This window comes from Fundulus heteroclitus, chromosome 9 (assembly GCF_011125445.2).
Source record: "Fundulus heteroclitus isolate FHET01 chromosome 9, MU-UCD_Fhet_4.1, whole genome shotgun sequence".
Lineage (NCBI taxonomy): Eukaryota > Metazoa > Chordata > Actinopteri > Cyprinodontiformes > Fundulidae > Fundulus > Fundulus heteroclitus.
The window spans coordinates 12,140,830-12,154,824 of record NC_046369.1 but is presented as its reverse complement, the minus strand read 5'-3'; the positions used below and the strand labels follow the sequence as shown (position 1 = coordinate 12,154,824).

Sequence of the window (13,995 nt, the reverse complement as noted above, 5' to 3'; positions counted from 1 at the left end):
GTAGGTTAATCTAACATCTAACGACCATCCAACCTGCTCTTCTGCTCCTCAGGAGGATTGCGTGAAAGAATCTCCCAGATACACTCTGGTCTTATTTCTTACTTCTGAGGCCTTCCTCTTCTTATCCTAAACTTAAAAGACTTGCAAGCTTGTTTCTTGCAACTCTTGGCCATTTTTCAAAGTATACGGTAAGAGTAGTGGAGGTACAATGAACGGCTGAAACGGAAGCTCACTGGATACAGAAACACTAAAGGTACGCATGTACAGCAACAGGAAACTGGCAGGAAACGAGCACCCACATTGGCATTAGGTAAGCACATCATTGGAGATTATTTGTTGAGAAAAAATACTTGTTTGAAGTGTGGTATTTGAAGAGGTTGATTCAAATTGCTGGCCCACATGAGTACAGTGTCAAGTAAGCTACTCTAAAGATCATTCTGCCTTAGCACATTATGTTTGAAGTAGAACAGCTCTCCCTTCATCTGTCTGTAATATTTCTTGACAAACACAGACAACACTTTCTTGGGGGATTGGACTCACTTCAGACATCTGGCAGTGGTCTCATGAGCAGGAGGCAGAAACTCAGAGAAGTCACTGTAGGAGTCAGATTTTTTGGACAGACAGCCTAATCTGGTCTTCATGGTGCAAAGCCTGTTGAAAAAGCATACAGTTCTGTAATACACTCAGGTTTCTTTCCTGTTTTCCACTCCAGTCCCTTATGACAAAGTAGAAATACCTTTCAATCAAATTTCTGATTCTAATTTGTGAAGCAAGATTTTGTTTAGTATAAAAACAGAAATATATTTTAAATATGGAAGTGGGAAGCGACATCACAGGTACTTTGATGTGCAATATATCATATTGAACAGATGTCCATAGCATCTTTGGGCATATGGAAATTGTATCCAAGGTTTAACCAGACTTGTAGAGGTCTGCACCTATTTTCCAGGCTTTTTGGCTTATTTCCAAAGTTTTGAGCATGATTTTACAAGGACCCCTGTGTTTGAGGTTGTGTAAAAAAATGCACACACAGTCATGCTCCCAATTACCTCTAAACATTGTTAATTGACTTATAGGCAGCAAACCAATCTATGACATCTACATCTGAGCTTTCCCAAATTGTTTAGTCACAGTAATCTTCTGATTGATAAGAAAGTAAAACAAAACTCTTAAGTAAAAAAAAAAAGAAATGTTGGTGTATCCAACTGAGATAAAACATGCAACGTTTAGGCTGGTTTAATGTCAGACAGAGAGAAAACAACAAGATGTTTGGTGTCTTTTCATACACAGCATGTATACATCTGGTTTTTAACAACAACCAGCCCAACCACATTCAAGTAATAAAAAATAGAATCAAATTAAAAAAAATACAATTATATACTTGCTGAAGGGATTGAATTGTTCCTATGAATACACAGTTTAATTATCTGCATAGCATTTTGTGTAACTAGGGGTTGATGTGTCAACCTTCTAAAAAAATCTATTTTATTTCAACTGAGATAAAAATGAAAAAAAAATACTCTTTCACTCAAACAGAGCTTTAAATGCGCTGAAATAAACCATACCCCCTATCTCCTATCACAGTCTGTCTCAACTCATTTGTACACTGCTGCTGTCATGTTCTGTTTGTCAATGTTCTGCCTGTGGGACATATGGGTCATGACAGATGGGGCACAGCTATAAAGAAGCTGCATCAGAAGCCAAAGGGTTCTTTAAAACTAGGTTCATTTGAAAGAAAAAAAAAGTTTTTGTATTTTTATTCAGCCAGTTGCAATAATTTTGCATTTCATTCACTATAAATTAACTGCTGTGTTGATCTACACCTCTGTTTACTCTATACCCTCACCATTTGTTTTTAGCTGGTTATCAAGGATTTAAATGTCTGATGTTATTGTACACATGCATAAATAAAAACAAAGATTCTGAACATTTTTTAAATATTCGTCTGATTTGAGTAAATTGCCTTTTATTGCTGTCGTGGACAGGAGTACTCTGAGGCTAATAGGATTTGTTTGTTTTTGCAGGCCAAAGATGGGTACTCGGAGAGAAAGGAGGGCAAGCAAATTAACAGTTTGGTACATTCAGTGAAAAAAAAAAAGAAAGAACATAAGGGTAGGTTTAAAAACATTGAAAGATATTAACATCTAGGGAAGACATCGGTGCTAAATGAAGACTGTGTTGTCAAGAGTTTTAACACACTCAACCCAGCAAAGAACATAATCAATGATATATTCATTTGGAGAATGAAATATGCTTCTTTCTATAGCTAATACAGTTGCATTGACTTTTTTAAAAATATGTTTATTTTGTATCACTTTTTTTAACTGGGATTCAAATTCTTCCCAGTCTTTACAAATGAAACTGCTAAGCATTAGCAACCCTGTACTGCTTACAAACCTGTTTGTTTAGTTGTCCGGTATGGTCTGCTGAGGCCACTATAAAAAAGTTGACAGTCTTATATTGATCTACCCTTTGTTGGAATGTAATTACATCAGGCAATCATAAGTCATGGATGTCAAAAAGGACAAGAGAAAAAAAAAGAATTACTTTCCGCCATAGGAAAAAACAAAGCAGCAAGAAGTCAACAGTCAAGACTCCGATCTTGTTATGGTCTGTGCTTTATGTATTTTACAGTTAAAGTGTAGTTAAAGAAATTAGCCATATTTAGCATATTTGCAAAAAAAGGGTCATTCCTGCTTTGCACAATGATAAACATCTGCAAATTCAGCCAACTTCTGTTAATGTGCTTATCACGTGTTGAAAACCTTATTTACAACAAACTATTTTAGTTAACATATAAGCTTCAGGATAGGAAACACATTTTTTTTTATTATGCACATCTTTAATATGAAGTAAGTTATCATTTTTTTCCCCCAAAAGGCAAATCTTGTTTTTTTGTTTTTTGCAACATTGCTTTTGAAACATGGTCTTGTAATGATCAATAAAAATAAAAGTCCCAGTACTCTGTACACCATTAAAATTTTCTTTTTTTGCATTTGTTTAAATAAATTAATACAAAATTTAGTATTAAAAGAAGAGAAAACATTTTTTTGTGACATTACACTCTGGCTGTTGGTTCTCTATCACTATTAGAATGAAAATACCTTTTTGTTACTATTGAAACATTCTAATTTAATTCAGCCTCTGTAGTTTTAATTTAGTGCAAAGATAATGGTCTCAATATATATTCTATAAATATTCCATGAGAACAAGCTATCAATATCAAATTGTATATAGTTTTATCCATACATATATTCCTTAATTCACACTAAAAAGTTACTGTTTATATAAAGGTTAAACAAATATTTCTCTTTGACCTTATTGCTGCTACATAGAAATGAAAAAAAGAGGAGTGCTTTGAAGCTTGGAACTTAAATTGGGAACATTGCATCAAATGTACAGCTCATTACCCAGCTAAAAGCCATTTACTGAACCTAATGGGCTTGAGTCATCACATAAATTCCGAGGCTTTTTAAAATGTCACATTGTGTTCCCTACTCACTTACAAAAGAATATTTTAATATACCTGTGTGTCAGAAAAAATATACCTGTGTGTTTGGAAAAAAAAGCATGTGCATTTGTATTTAGGCTGGAACAACTGTAGCTATGCCAGGTTTCTAATATTAAGTAATAATATTACTTGCTTGCCACTCTGCTTTGTGGTCAGGATAAGTGAGGGGCATTACTATGTTTCCACAAAGAACATTTGTTTATCTACAAGGAGTTAAACACCCCACTGGGTGTTACTGTTCTCCATTGATTTCCTGACCCACTGCATTTACACCTTGAAACATTCAAACCCCCTTCATTACATTTCAAATAAATTGTGGGACTGATGCTGCCTAACCCAGAAACACTTATGTTATATATCACCTACTGTGAATAAAACAGATGCAATGAACTACAAAGGTAGTTTGCTTGCTCACCCACATGAGTCATAATCTCAAGGCAAACTCACTTCGCTAATGAATATGTATTTTCAGAGGCCTGGAAACCAAATACGTAGTGAATAAATTTAGCAGACTATGTATAGAAACATCTCCCGTCAAAGATCATAGGAGTCTCACGCGATGAAAAGAGACAAAACAAACAACATGCTGTAAGCGTACATAAATAATCCAATCTTACTTTTTCTTTGATGAGAACATACATAATCTTTTTAACAATTCAGTTGAAAAGGATTTCACTTTGCTGAAATGTATTGATTTCAGCCAATTTTAAAAATATATAATTTTAAAAAAGTTAAACAAGAAAACTAGTCCACTGAGCTATTATCATGTAACTGGTCACATTATGCCATAAGGATTTAGCACACTAAGACCCCTGCCCTCGTCTGGTACCCAACTTGCATTGCCTCTGATCCTGATGTTCTTCAGGTTATTCTACATCTTATGAGCTGCAACTGAAAGACACGGTCCCCGCTAAGCTTATGTTTGGTCTCTGGAAACCTAAGGAGCAGCTGATCTGCTGACCTGAGAGAACAGGATGATGTGCAAGGATGGAGCAGCTCAGGTAGGATGGGGCAACACCATGGAGAGATTTAAAACCAAATAAAAGGATTTTAAAATGAATACTACAATGTATTGGCACTTGCGGAAAGTTGCTCAAACGGGAGCAATGTCTGCATATTTACTTGTGCAATTTAAAAGACATGCTGCTGAGTTTTTTTACCCTCTGAAGCTGAGCAATAGAAGAACCACTGACCCCTACATCAAGTGTATTGCAGTAATCAAGGTGGGATCTGACAAAGGTATGATTCACAATCTCAAAGTGCTTTTGATAAATGATTATCTTTTATGTTTCTTTGATGATAATAGCTTGATCTGATGACTGCCCCACTCTTTGAATCAAACATCAATGGTATAAAAACCTGGATGGCTCTCAGTGGTGTTGCACAAAATTCATTGTTTGTTGTGAGCGGGACATACATACATCTGAGTGTCGTCTTTGTAATGGTGGAAATACATACCATTTTTCCTTAGTGTGGATTTAAGTGGGAGCAAAAAAAAAAAAGAGATAAGGGACGGGGGCTAAAAATCAAGCCCTGTGGGACACAATACAAAAGGGGAGCAGAGTAAGATACGTAGTTCCCAGGGCTAACACAAAAGGTTCGACCTTCCAAGTAAATGGTAAATGGACTGGATTTAAATAGTGCTTTTTCTATCAAGAACTGGACAGGCAGAGGACCCAAAATTCTCGTCAGACATGGTGTTGTGTTTATTTGATAATAATGACAAAAAGGTTTATTGACTGAGACCATAAACCTAATGCAAGCAGGAAACCTCTGCAGGAGCAAGATCTGGCAATGATGAGAGATACCTTATTCACTGCAGGGTGGTAGAGGCTTGATTAAAGTCCAGGGGGCAGGCAAGGCCCATCATGATACAGGGTACAGATTGAGGTCCAGAAAACAGAAGCGTAGTAGATGTCCAACAAGGGCAAGGCAGGATAAAATACTTAATAGTGGTGGTAGCAAGGCAGTAACCTGGCCAGATTAATAATGTTTAACACTCTAGTTCTGCACATTAACAACATGGGACTGCTCCATTGGAATCCATTTGGGGAAAGGAGGGGATTTCAGCAGAACTCTCTGAGCCTCTCTGAGGGGGAAGCCACTCCTAGTGCCATCCTAACAAATATTGGTTTTAGCCAATCACAATATCCAATTAAAACAAATTAAAATTTCTCAGCAACAGTCACCAGACCATCAAAGCTGAAGTATCTTCTGCTCTCATCTTGAACCCAGAGATACCACAGAGGTGTGTCCTCAAACCCTCAGACGTTTACACCCTCTTCACTCGTGATTGCTCTCCTATTCACACCAGCCATACCATCATAAGATTTGCTGATGAAATCAGCAAATCTTATGACTTATGATTTGCTGATGAAATCAGCAAATCTTATAACAACAAATCAGCTTACAGGGAGGAGGTTCGGCATTAAGACAATGGCGCGAAATAAATAACCTGGACTTAAACACAGGCAAGATCAAGGAGCTAATTGTGAAATTCAGGAGAAAGCAGTCTGAGCCCTCTACATTGATGGTAAGGAGGTGGAGAGAGTGGAGAATTTTAAGTTCCTAGGAGTCCACATCTTGGCCGACTTCACCTGGTCCACAAACATCTCTCACCAGGTTGGGAAGGCACAAGAAAGACTACTTCCTCAGGAAACTATGGCAGGCTCATCTGCCATAGCTGCCCCAACACCTTATGCTCCCCAGCCCAACACCTTCTGGTCAACTTCTACCTCTCCACAGTCGAGAGCCTCCTGTCCCTATTGCTGAGGACAAGAAGAACCTCCAATGGGGGGTGAGAGCGGCAGAGCAGATGATTGGGACTACATCTGTTTGCATACAAAAGTAAGTTTAATAGAATGACTGCTTCTACTGAAATTAGAAGCCTTCTTCAACCAATGGCCACATAGTGTAGGGCAGTATTGGCCCTTTTCAGTGGACAAGGGTAGTCACTGTATAGTTTTGTAGTTTATTATTTCTTGTGCTTGTCAGTCTCTCAGTATCATAATATATCTCCTCCTGCTGCTATTTTGTCTTCTTGTCCTGTCTGTGTGTTGACAAAATCGCTGTCTCCATGGCTCTTGAGAGTTTCATTCTCAGTGTGCAGTGTGCTGCAGACACGTGCTACTGAGCTATTTATAAAAATCCCTGACAAATCCATGTAGTCAGGAGGAAACAGTGCATGTTCTATTCAGCCACGCAGTAAGGCCAGCTCCTGGAGGGGAAAAAATCTAAAAACAGATGCAGCATTCTTATGTCTCAGAAATACAGAACTTCTCATGAATTTGAAAGTGTTGGCAAAATTAACTTGACCTCTAGTTTTTATTACATGCCTTGGGGCATTGTACATTAGGTAGTAAGAATCTGGAATATGGTACTTCTGTATATATGTGTGTGTGTGTGTGTGTGTGCGTGCACGCGTGCATGTTTTAGGTGTTACCTAAGTTGATGCAATGCAGCTTTTTAGATCTTTCTCCTTGTCCTCGATTTCTTAATGCTAATGAGAGACATTCGCAAATTCTGTTCAGTGTATAGGTATTTTTAGCCTGTATTTTGTAAAGAGTTAATTACAAATTGCCACTGAATTTATTAGTTCGACCTAAATAAAGCAATCTACTAATTCATCCTGCTGGATCCACAACTAAAGTCATTTTTAAACAGAAATCTAGATTTTGCTCCTGTAGCACAAAGGTATTATTTAACAGATGTATACCACAGACACACAAGATCACTATGTATACATAAATAGTTAAGTGCATATACTCCATTTGGCGTCCGTTCCCTGATGAAAAGGCAGGAAACATATTTTTAAACGACTTTTCAATAGTTACACTTGCACCTTGTTCAGGGTGCAAATCAAAATAAAATGAGTCATTTCATCAGATGTGTAGGAATAATGATTAATAGGGCTCTGTGCTATGTTAGTAGACTCCCAAGCAAAAGGTGTATCAAATACACTGAAATATCAGACATAAATCCTGATGAATCCAATCAGTTACTTCGACTGCAGTCATGTCTTGATGACATCAAAAGCTGGATGACTTTAAATTTCCTGCATTTAAATTCTGACAAGACAGAAGTTGTAATCTTTGGGCCAGAGTCTTCAAAAAATAAAGTTCTTAATCAATCCCTTAATCTGGATGGCATTAACTTGGCCTCTGGTAATAAAGTTAAAAATCTTGGTGTTGTTTTCGACCAAGACATGTCATTTAAATCCCATATTAAACAGGTTTCCAGAGTTTCCTTTTTTCACCTCCGGAATATCGCCAAAATTAGAAACATTCTGTCCAGGAGTGATGCTGAAAAACTAGTCCATGCATTTGTTACTTCAAGGCTGGACTATTGTAATTCTTTACTATCAGGAAGTCCACAAAATGCAGTTCGAAGTCTTCAGCTGATTCAAAATGCTGCTGCAAGAGTTCTGATGAAAATCAACAAGAGGGATCATATTTCTCCAATTTTAGCTTCCCTTCATTGGCTTCCTGTTAAATCAAGAATAGAATTTAAAATTCTCCTTCTAACGTATAAAGCCCTTAATAATCAAGCTCCACCATATATCAGAGCTCTGATTACCCCGTATGTTCCTAACAGAGCACTTCGCTCTCAGACTGCAGGTCTGCTGCTGGTTCCTAGAGTCTCTAAAAGTAGAATGGGAGGCAGATCCTTTAGCTATCAGGCTCCTCTCCTGTGGAACCAACTCCCAGTTTTGGTCCGTGAGGCAGACACCCTATCTATTTTTAAGACTAATGTTAAAACTTTCCTTTTTGACAAAGCTTATAGTTAGAGTGGCTCATACCCTGAGCTATCTCTATAGTTGTGCTGTGATAGGCCTAGGCTGCTGGAGGACATCAGGGTCTAATTTTCTCACTCTACTGATTTCTACTGTTCTTCAGTCTACTGTTCTCCAGTTTTGCATTGTATTACATTGAAATGACTGTCGTCATTTCAGCTTTTAACTTTTTGCTCTCTCTCTTTTTCTTCATAGTAGGTACACCTGGTCTGGCGTTCTGTTAACTGTGACATCATCCAGAGAAGACGGCTCACCCGCTACTACCATCTAATGTAGAACAGATTACTAGATCAATGTGTGCTTCTGTGCTTGTTTGTCTGTCTTGTTGTGTCTCTGTTCTGTCTTCTGTAACCCCAGTCGGTCGAGGCAGATGACCGTTCATACTGAGCCCGGTTCTGCCGGAGGTTTTTCCTTCCCGTTAATGGGTGGTTTTTCTTCCCACTGTCGCTTCATGCTTGCTCAGTATGAGGGATTGCAGCAAAGCCATGTACAATGCAGACGACTCTCCCTGTGGCTCTACGGTTCCCCAGGAGTGACTGCTGCTTGTCGGGACTTTGATGCAATCAACTGGTTTCCTTATATAGGACATTTTTGACCAATCTGTATAATCTGACCCAATCTGTATAATATGATTGAACTTGACTTTGTAAAGTGCCTTGAGATGACATGTTTCATGATTTGGCGCTATATAAATAAAATTGAATTGAATTGAATTGAATTGAATAATAAACCATTTGTTACTGCTAGTATTTGTACCATCAGAGTATGATCAGCCAAAATTAGATCCAGCTCTTGGCATGCTACTGATATCCATTAAAGAAAAAAAGTAGAAATTTTCTTTTCAACCATTCTGTCATCACAATATTTGGAAAAGGTAATACATCAATAATTGGTGGTTTATTTTTAAAAGACTAATCTTATTTTGTGTTGCATATATTTTTGCTGTCCAACAACAAATCCAATGAAAGTCTTTGTTGGATGCATGAAGGTACAAGTTGTCCCCTAACAGTGTTAATTAATCACTGTTCTTTCACACATATGGACATCCTCCTGAAACATTCAAATGCAACTGAAGTGACTCGCCTGACCACTGTTGAAAAACTGCAGAAAGGGGGGAGGTCTGTTGACATAGTGTGAAAGCAACAGCATATCTCCCTTCAACATTAATTAAACAAATAATGATTATGGACAGGTGCATATTTTTTAATTTGGATTTCTTATACTAGAAACCAGATTTAAAAAACAGCACAAAACAAACAAACAAAATACAACACAAACAAAAGACTTATTTCTGTGTCTATTTTAAAACATATGACATTGAAATAGGAGTCATTTCTATTCTATTGTCAACAACAAATGGGGAGAAACTTAGGTTTAAGTTTCTTTTCACATTCAAAATTTAAAATATCTGCCTTAGAGATGGTAAAAAAAAAAAAAAAACAATACCAATGTCTTTGTATTCCTTGACAGGCACATAACTTTAATTATTTTGGGGCTTCAGGATGCAATTGCATCAATTGCCTTACTCTTGAAGAGCAATGTGGTGTGCAAATGGAGAAGATTTGCTTGTATGGGGTAAACACAGAGCAAAGTGTTTGTCAGTGTGCTGTGTCCCGAATCACAAATCAGTCTAACAGTGTGTGGAGAAAACAGCGCTGTGCACATGACTGATGAATTTCCATTGATTAAAGCACCATTTAGAATAAAATATCACAAAACAGAATGTGTCACTGCAGATTATCGCACAATATTTAAACTGTCTTGTCACTAGGCAACACATCAGTTGCTTGTGATGATAAACAATGTAGGACATTGCTGTCATGGTTTTAGACTCTGGTATAGGCAGCAATTATGGATGTGACAGCACACGTTATACAAAATGATTTATTGCAAGTATGTACACAAATTGTGTTTTGCAGGATCTCGGGACTGAGTTCCAGGAAAACACTAGAAGGAAAGGTATGTGGATAAATTTGGTTTCAGGAGAAGATGAGAAATGGACTGATATTAATGAGCGGAGATTACTAATGCAGAGATGATTGGAGTTCCAGGGGAAGAGGAGTCCATTCACAAATGTGAGGTTGGCAGGTGTTTAGGGTTTAACTGTTCAGTGACATTTTCCCCTTTCTTTCTAGGTATGGTGGACAGGGATGTGAGTGAAGGAGAGGAAGAGGTACAGATTTGGAGAGCAGTTACCAGGGGGGGGAATGATGGCGGAGAACACAGAAGCTAGGAATTGGAAAGTTGAGTCACTGTTCACAAATGGGATTCCACTGATGATGATGGAGATTTTGACTACAAAAACAAGGGAAGTACTGTAAGTCAGGACTCTGAGAAGCAAGAAACACAAAGAGATTAGATCCCGATAATCACTCCTATGAGCAAAACAATCTGGCATCTGTCTCTGGGAGCCGGCACCTATTTAAGCTCCTCTGTTGAGCCGTAAAAAGTTGCAGTTGCCTGCACTTGCCGATCACACCCAGGAAAGAAGGAAGATGAGAAAAAGCACACAAACAGCACACACACAGCTATTAGGGTTTGACAACCACACCTCAAATAGAAACAAATAAAATAAAATAAACAAATTTGAACACATTATCATTTTTCCCCATTTCCACATTAAATGTTTCAGTTGACCCTCTTGTCTCTCTGTATTATGAACATCTTTAAAACTAAAAATTTTTATTTAGTGAAAATGTATGTATTTTTAATACCAGCTTTCATTTTAAAATAGCATCTGCTTTACATTACCACTTATTATGTCTGTAAATAAAATACTTTTTTGGCATTTCAAAAAAATACATAAGCCAAAAAAATATTTTGTTTTGAAACATTTTTTTTTTTTACTTTATGCAGGTAAACATTTTTCAGAATAAAAGATGCAGCGATTTCGTGTTACAATGGTTTAAGTTTCAGAATAAAGTCATAGAAACAATAAACCTTTAAAGTTATTTGTTGGAGTGAAAGATGTAACTGAATCCAGGGACGTTGCTTTGTTGTTCTTCCAGGTTGCCACCTGAGAGGGCAGTGTGGAGCAGCTGTTTGGTGCTGGAGTTTCCATGTACCTGTTCTTCATTACAATCAGCTGCACTATTTAAGGAGCTGGCTGCCGATCACTTGACGCCTAAGTGTTTTCTCCCTTCCTTCTTCTTCTTGCTTTGTTCTTTGTTCAACTTACCAACCAGCTCTCTGGAAGAAGTTCAAAACTCCTCTGGTGGCTTGTCACCTGCAGTTTGCTGGCAATAACACTTCTGTTATTGACAGAACCTGTCCGTCCTCTAACGCCACCAGAGACCTCAAGCTCACACCCTGGATTTGACCAATCCGTCCTTGCACCCATACCCTGGACTCATCTTCCTACTATGCATATTTGCGTCTGAAAAAACCTAATAGCATTACTCTACTCCTTTCAAACTTCTTGCTCACAGTGAGATGTACCAAACAACAGCTGTTAACTCTTCTTGGCCATTTAAACTATGCCATTGCATCATCCCTCAAGGTAAAGCCTTCATTCCAAACCTCTTGTCTACAGCAGCAAGCATCTCTTCTCTCCATTGTTCTCTTATCTTAGAGGACTCATGCTAAATTGAAATGCTCCTTTACCACCATTTTCTGTCGTTTTGGAATGGTATTTCCTTTTTCTACAATGATTTAATTACCTACCCTGACGATATTCAACTCTACTCAGACACTTCGCCCTTGGTGGGTTTCACCGCTTATTACATTGACAGGTGGTACGCATCTAAATGGCCCCCAGGCGCAATTATTTTGTCCCTCATCGTCTCTTCATGAGCTTTATCCCATCATCATTGCAGCTATCCTTTGGGGGCACAAATTGTTCAAAAAGTCAATCCTCATCTATTCAGACAACAAATGCATGCTCTTATGTGTGGGGTAAAAAAGGAATAAAATACTGTAAATACTAAGTCATATGTGTATGTGTGTCATGGTATTATTATTATTATTATTATTGTTATTATATCCTAAGCCGGTGTCTACCTCAAAGTAAATTTCACCATGTTAGAACATGGTGACAATAAAAGATTCAAAGGCAAAATCTCACTCTCCAGAAATCAAGTTCAAGTAACTTTATTTATCCATTACGAACTTCAAAGGTAAGTCAAACAAACAAACAAACATTAGACACCACTGCACATACATCACAAGACTATAAATATACAATAAATATTAAAATATCTAAAAAGAACCAGTCATTGTTCATGAGTCTAACTGAGGTATTCACAAAGCTGGACATTGCTCTCTTTGTCTTGAATGACAGTGAAGTGTACCTGCAATCCGAGAGGAGGGGGTTGTACTAAAATTCACACAGCCTCACCAAAATTGGACAGTAGAAGATAGGATAAATATTGTCTGGTCTGATGAGTCTCGATTTCTCCTGCAACATTCGGATGGTAGGTACAGAATTTGGCAAAAAACAACATGAAAGCATGGATCCATCCTTCCTTGTATCAATGGTTCAGGCTGGTGATGGTGGTGTAATGGTGTGGGGGATATTTTCTTGGCACACTTTTGGCCCCTTAGTACCGACTGAGCATCATGTAAATGCCACAGCTTACTTAGACTTAGACAACTTTATTGTCATTTTGTATGCACAGAGTGCGTACAGAACGAAATTACGTTTGCATACAGCTTGAGAACATCACAGTAAATTGCAGTAAATTACAGTAAATTGCAGGATAAGGTGCAGCGGTGATTTTTGTAATCAATTGAAATGTAAACAATCTCAACAATGTAAACGAATGAGTCCATTTGTGGCTTCAGCAGTTCAGCAGTCTGAAGCATATGTGCAAATGTGTAAATGTGCAGATGTTCAGAGTACATTTTTGGCTTCAGCAGTTTCAGCTGTCTGATGGCATGTGTGCAAATGTGCAATTGTGCAATATGCAAATGTTGTACCGAGTCCATTTAGCATTTTGTGGCTTCAGCAGTTCAGAGTCCCTTTTGTGGCTTCAGCTGCTTCGGCAGTTGAGCAGTCTGATGGCAACATGGAAAAAGCTTTTGCAGAACCTGGTGGACCTGCAGCGGAAGCTGCGGAACCTCTTCCCAGAAGGCAGCAGGGAGAACAGTCCATGGTGGGGGTGTAAGGGGTCCCCGATGATGTTATGGCTCGGGACACACAGCGCTGTGATGAGATGTCCTTGATGGAGGGGAGAGGAGCCCCCATGATCCCTTCTGCTGTCCTCACCACTCTTCTCACGTTCTTCCAGTCAGAGGCACTGCAGCCTCCACACCACACAGAGAGACAGCTGGACAGAATGCTCTCTATGGTGCTTCTGTAGAAGGTCTTGAGGATGGGCGGGGGCAGGTGGGCTCTCCTCATCCTCCGCAGGAAGTACAGTCGTTTCTGTGCCCTCTTCACCAGTGACGTGGTGTTCACAGACCAGGTGAGGTTGTCCGTGATGTGCACCCCCAGGAACTTGGTGCTGCTGACCACCTCCACAGCTGAGCTGTTGATGAGCAGTGGAGCGTGGTATTGCACAATAATGTGCATTGCTGTGTACAGTAAATACGGCTCTGTTGTGTTATTGGTAGCTCAGAAAAGGCTTCTGGGAATACAGATAGATTAGAAAAAAAGACCTGGAGTCAGATATAAAGGAGGTTTTAATTCTAAGGACCTTAATATGTAATGTTTTTGAGATAAAATTATCTTACTTTCTGCTTTTACTTGTAA

The 13,995-nt window shown here is 38.5% G+C and overlaps 1 protein-coding gene across 1 annotated transcript in view; it reads right to left on the bottom strand.

The window, feature by feature from the left end:
* The window catches only part of rgs8 (regulator of G protein signaling 8), a 30,415-nt gene that overhangs the window by 7,291 nt on the left and 9,129 nt on the right, over positions 1 to 13,995 (bottom strand). The window contains exon 2 of the mRNA XM_036141023.1: positions 541 to 651. Within this exon, the coding sequence (XP_035996916.1) occupies positions 541 to 641 (101 nt within the window). The 5' untranslated portion in view covers positions 642 to 651. The remainder of the gene's footprint in view (positions 1 to 540; positions 652 to 13,995) is intronic.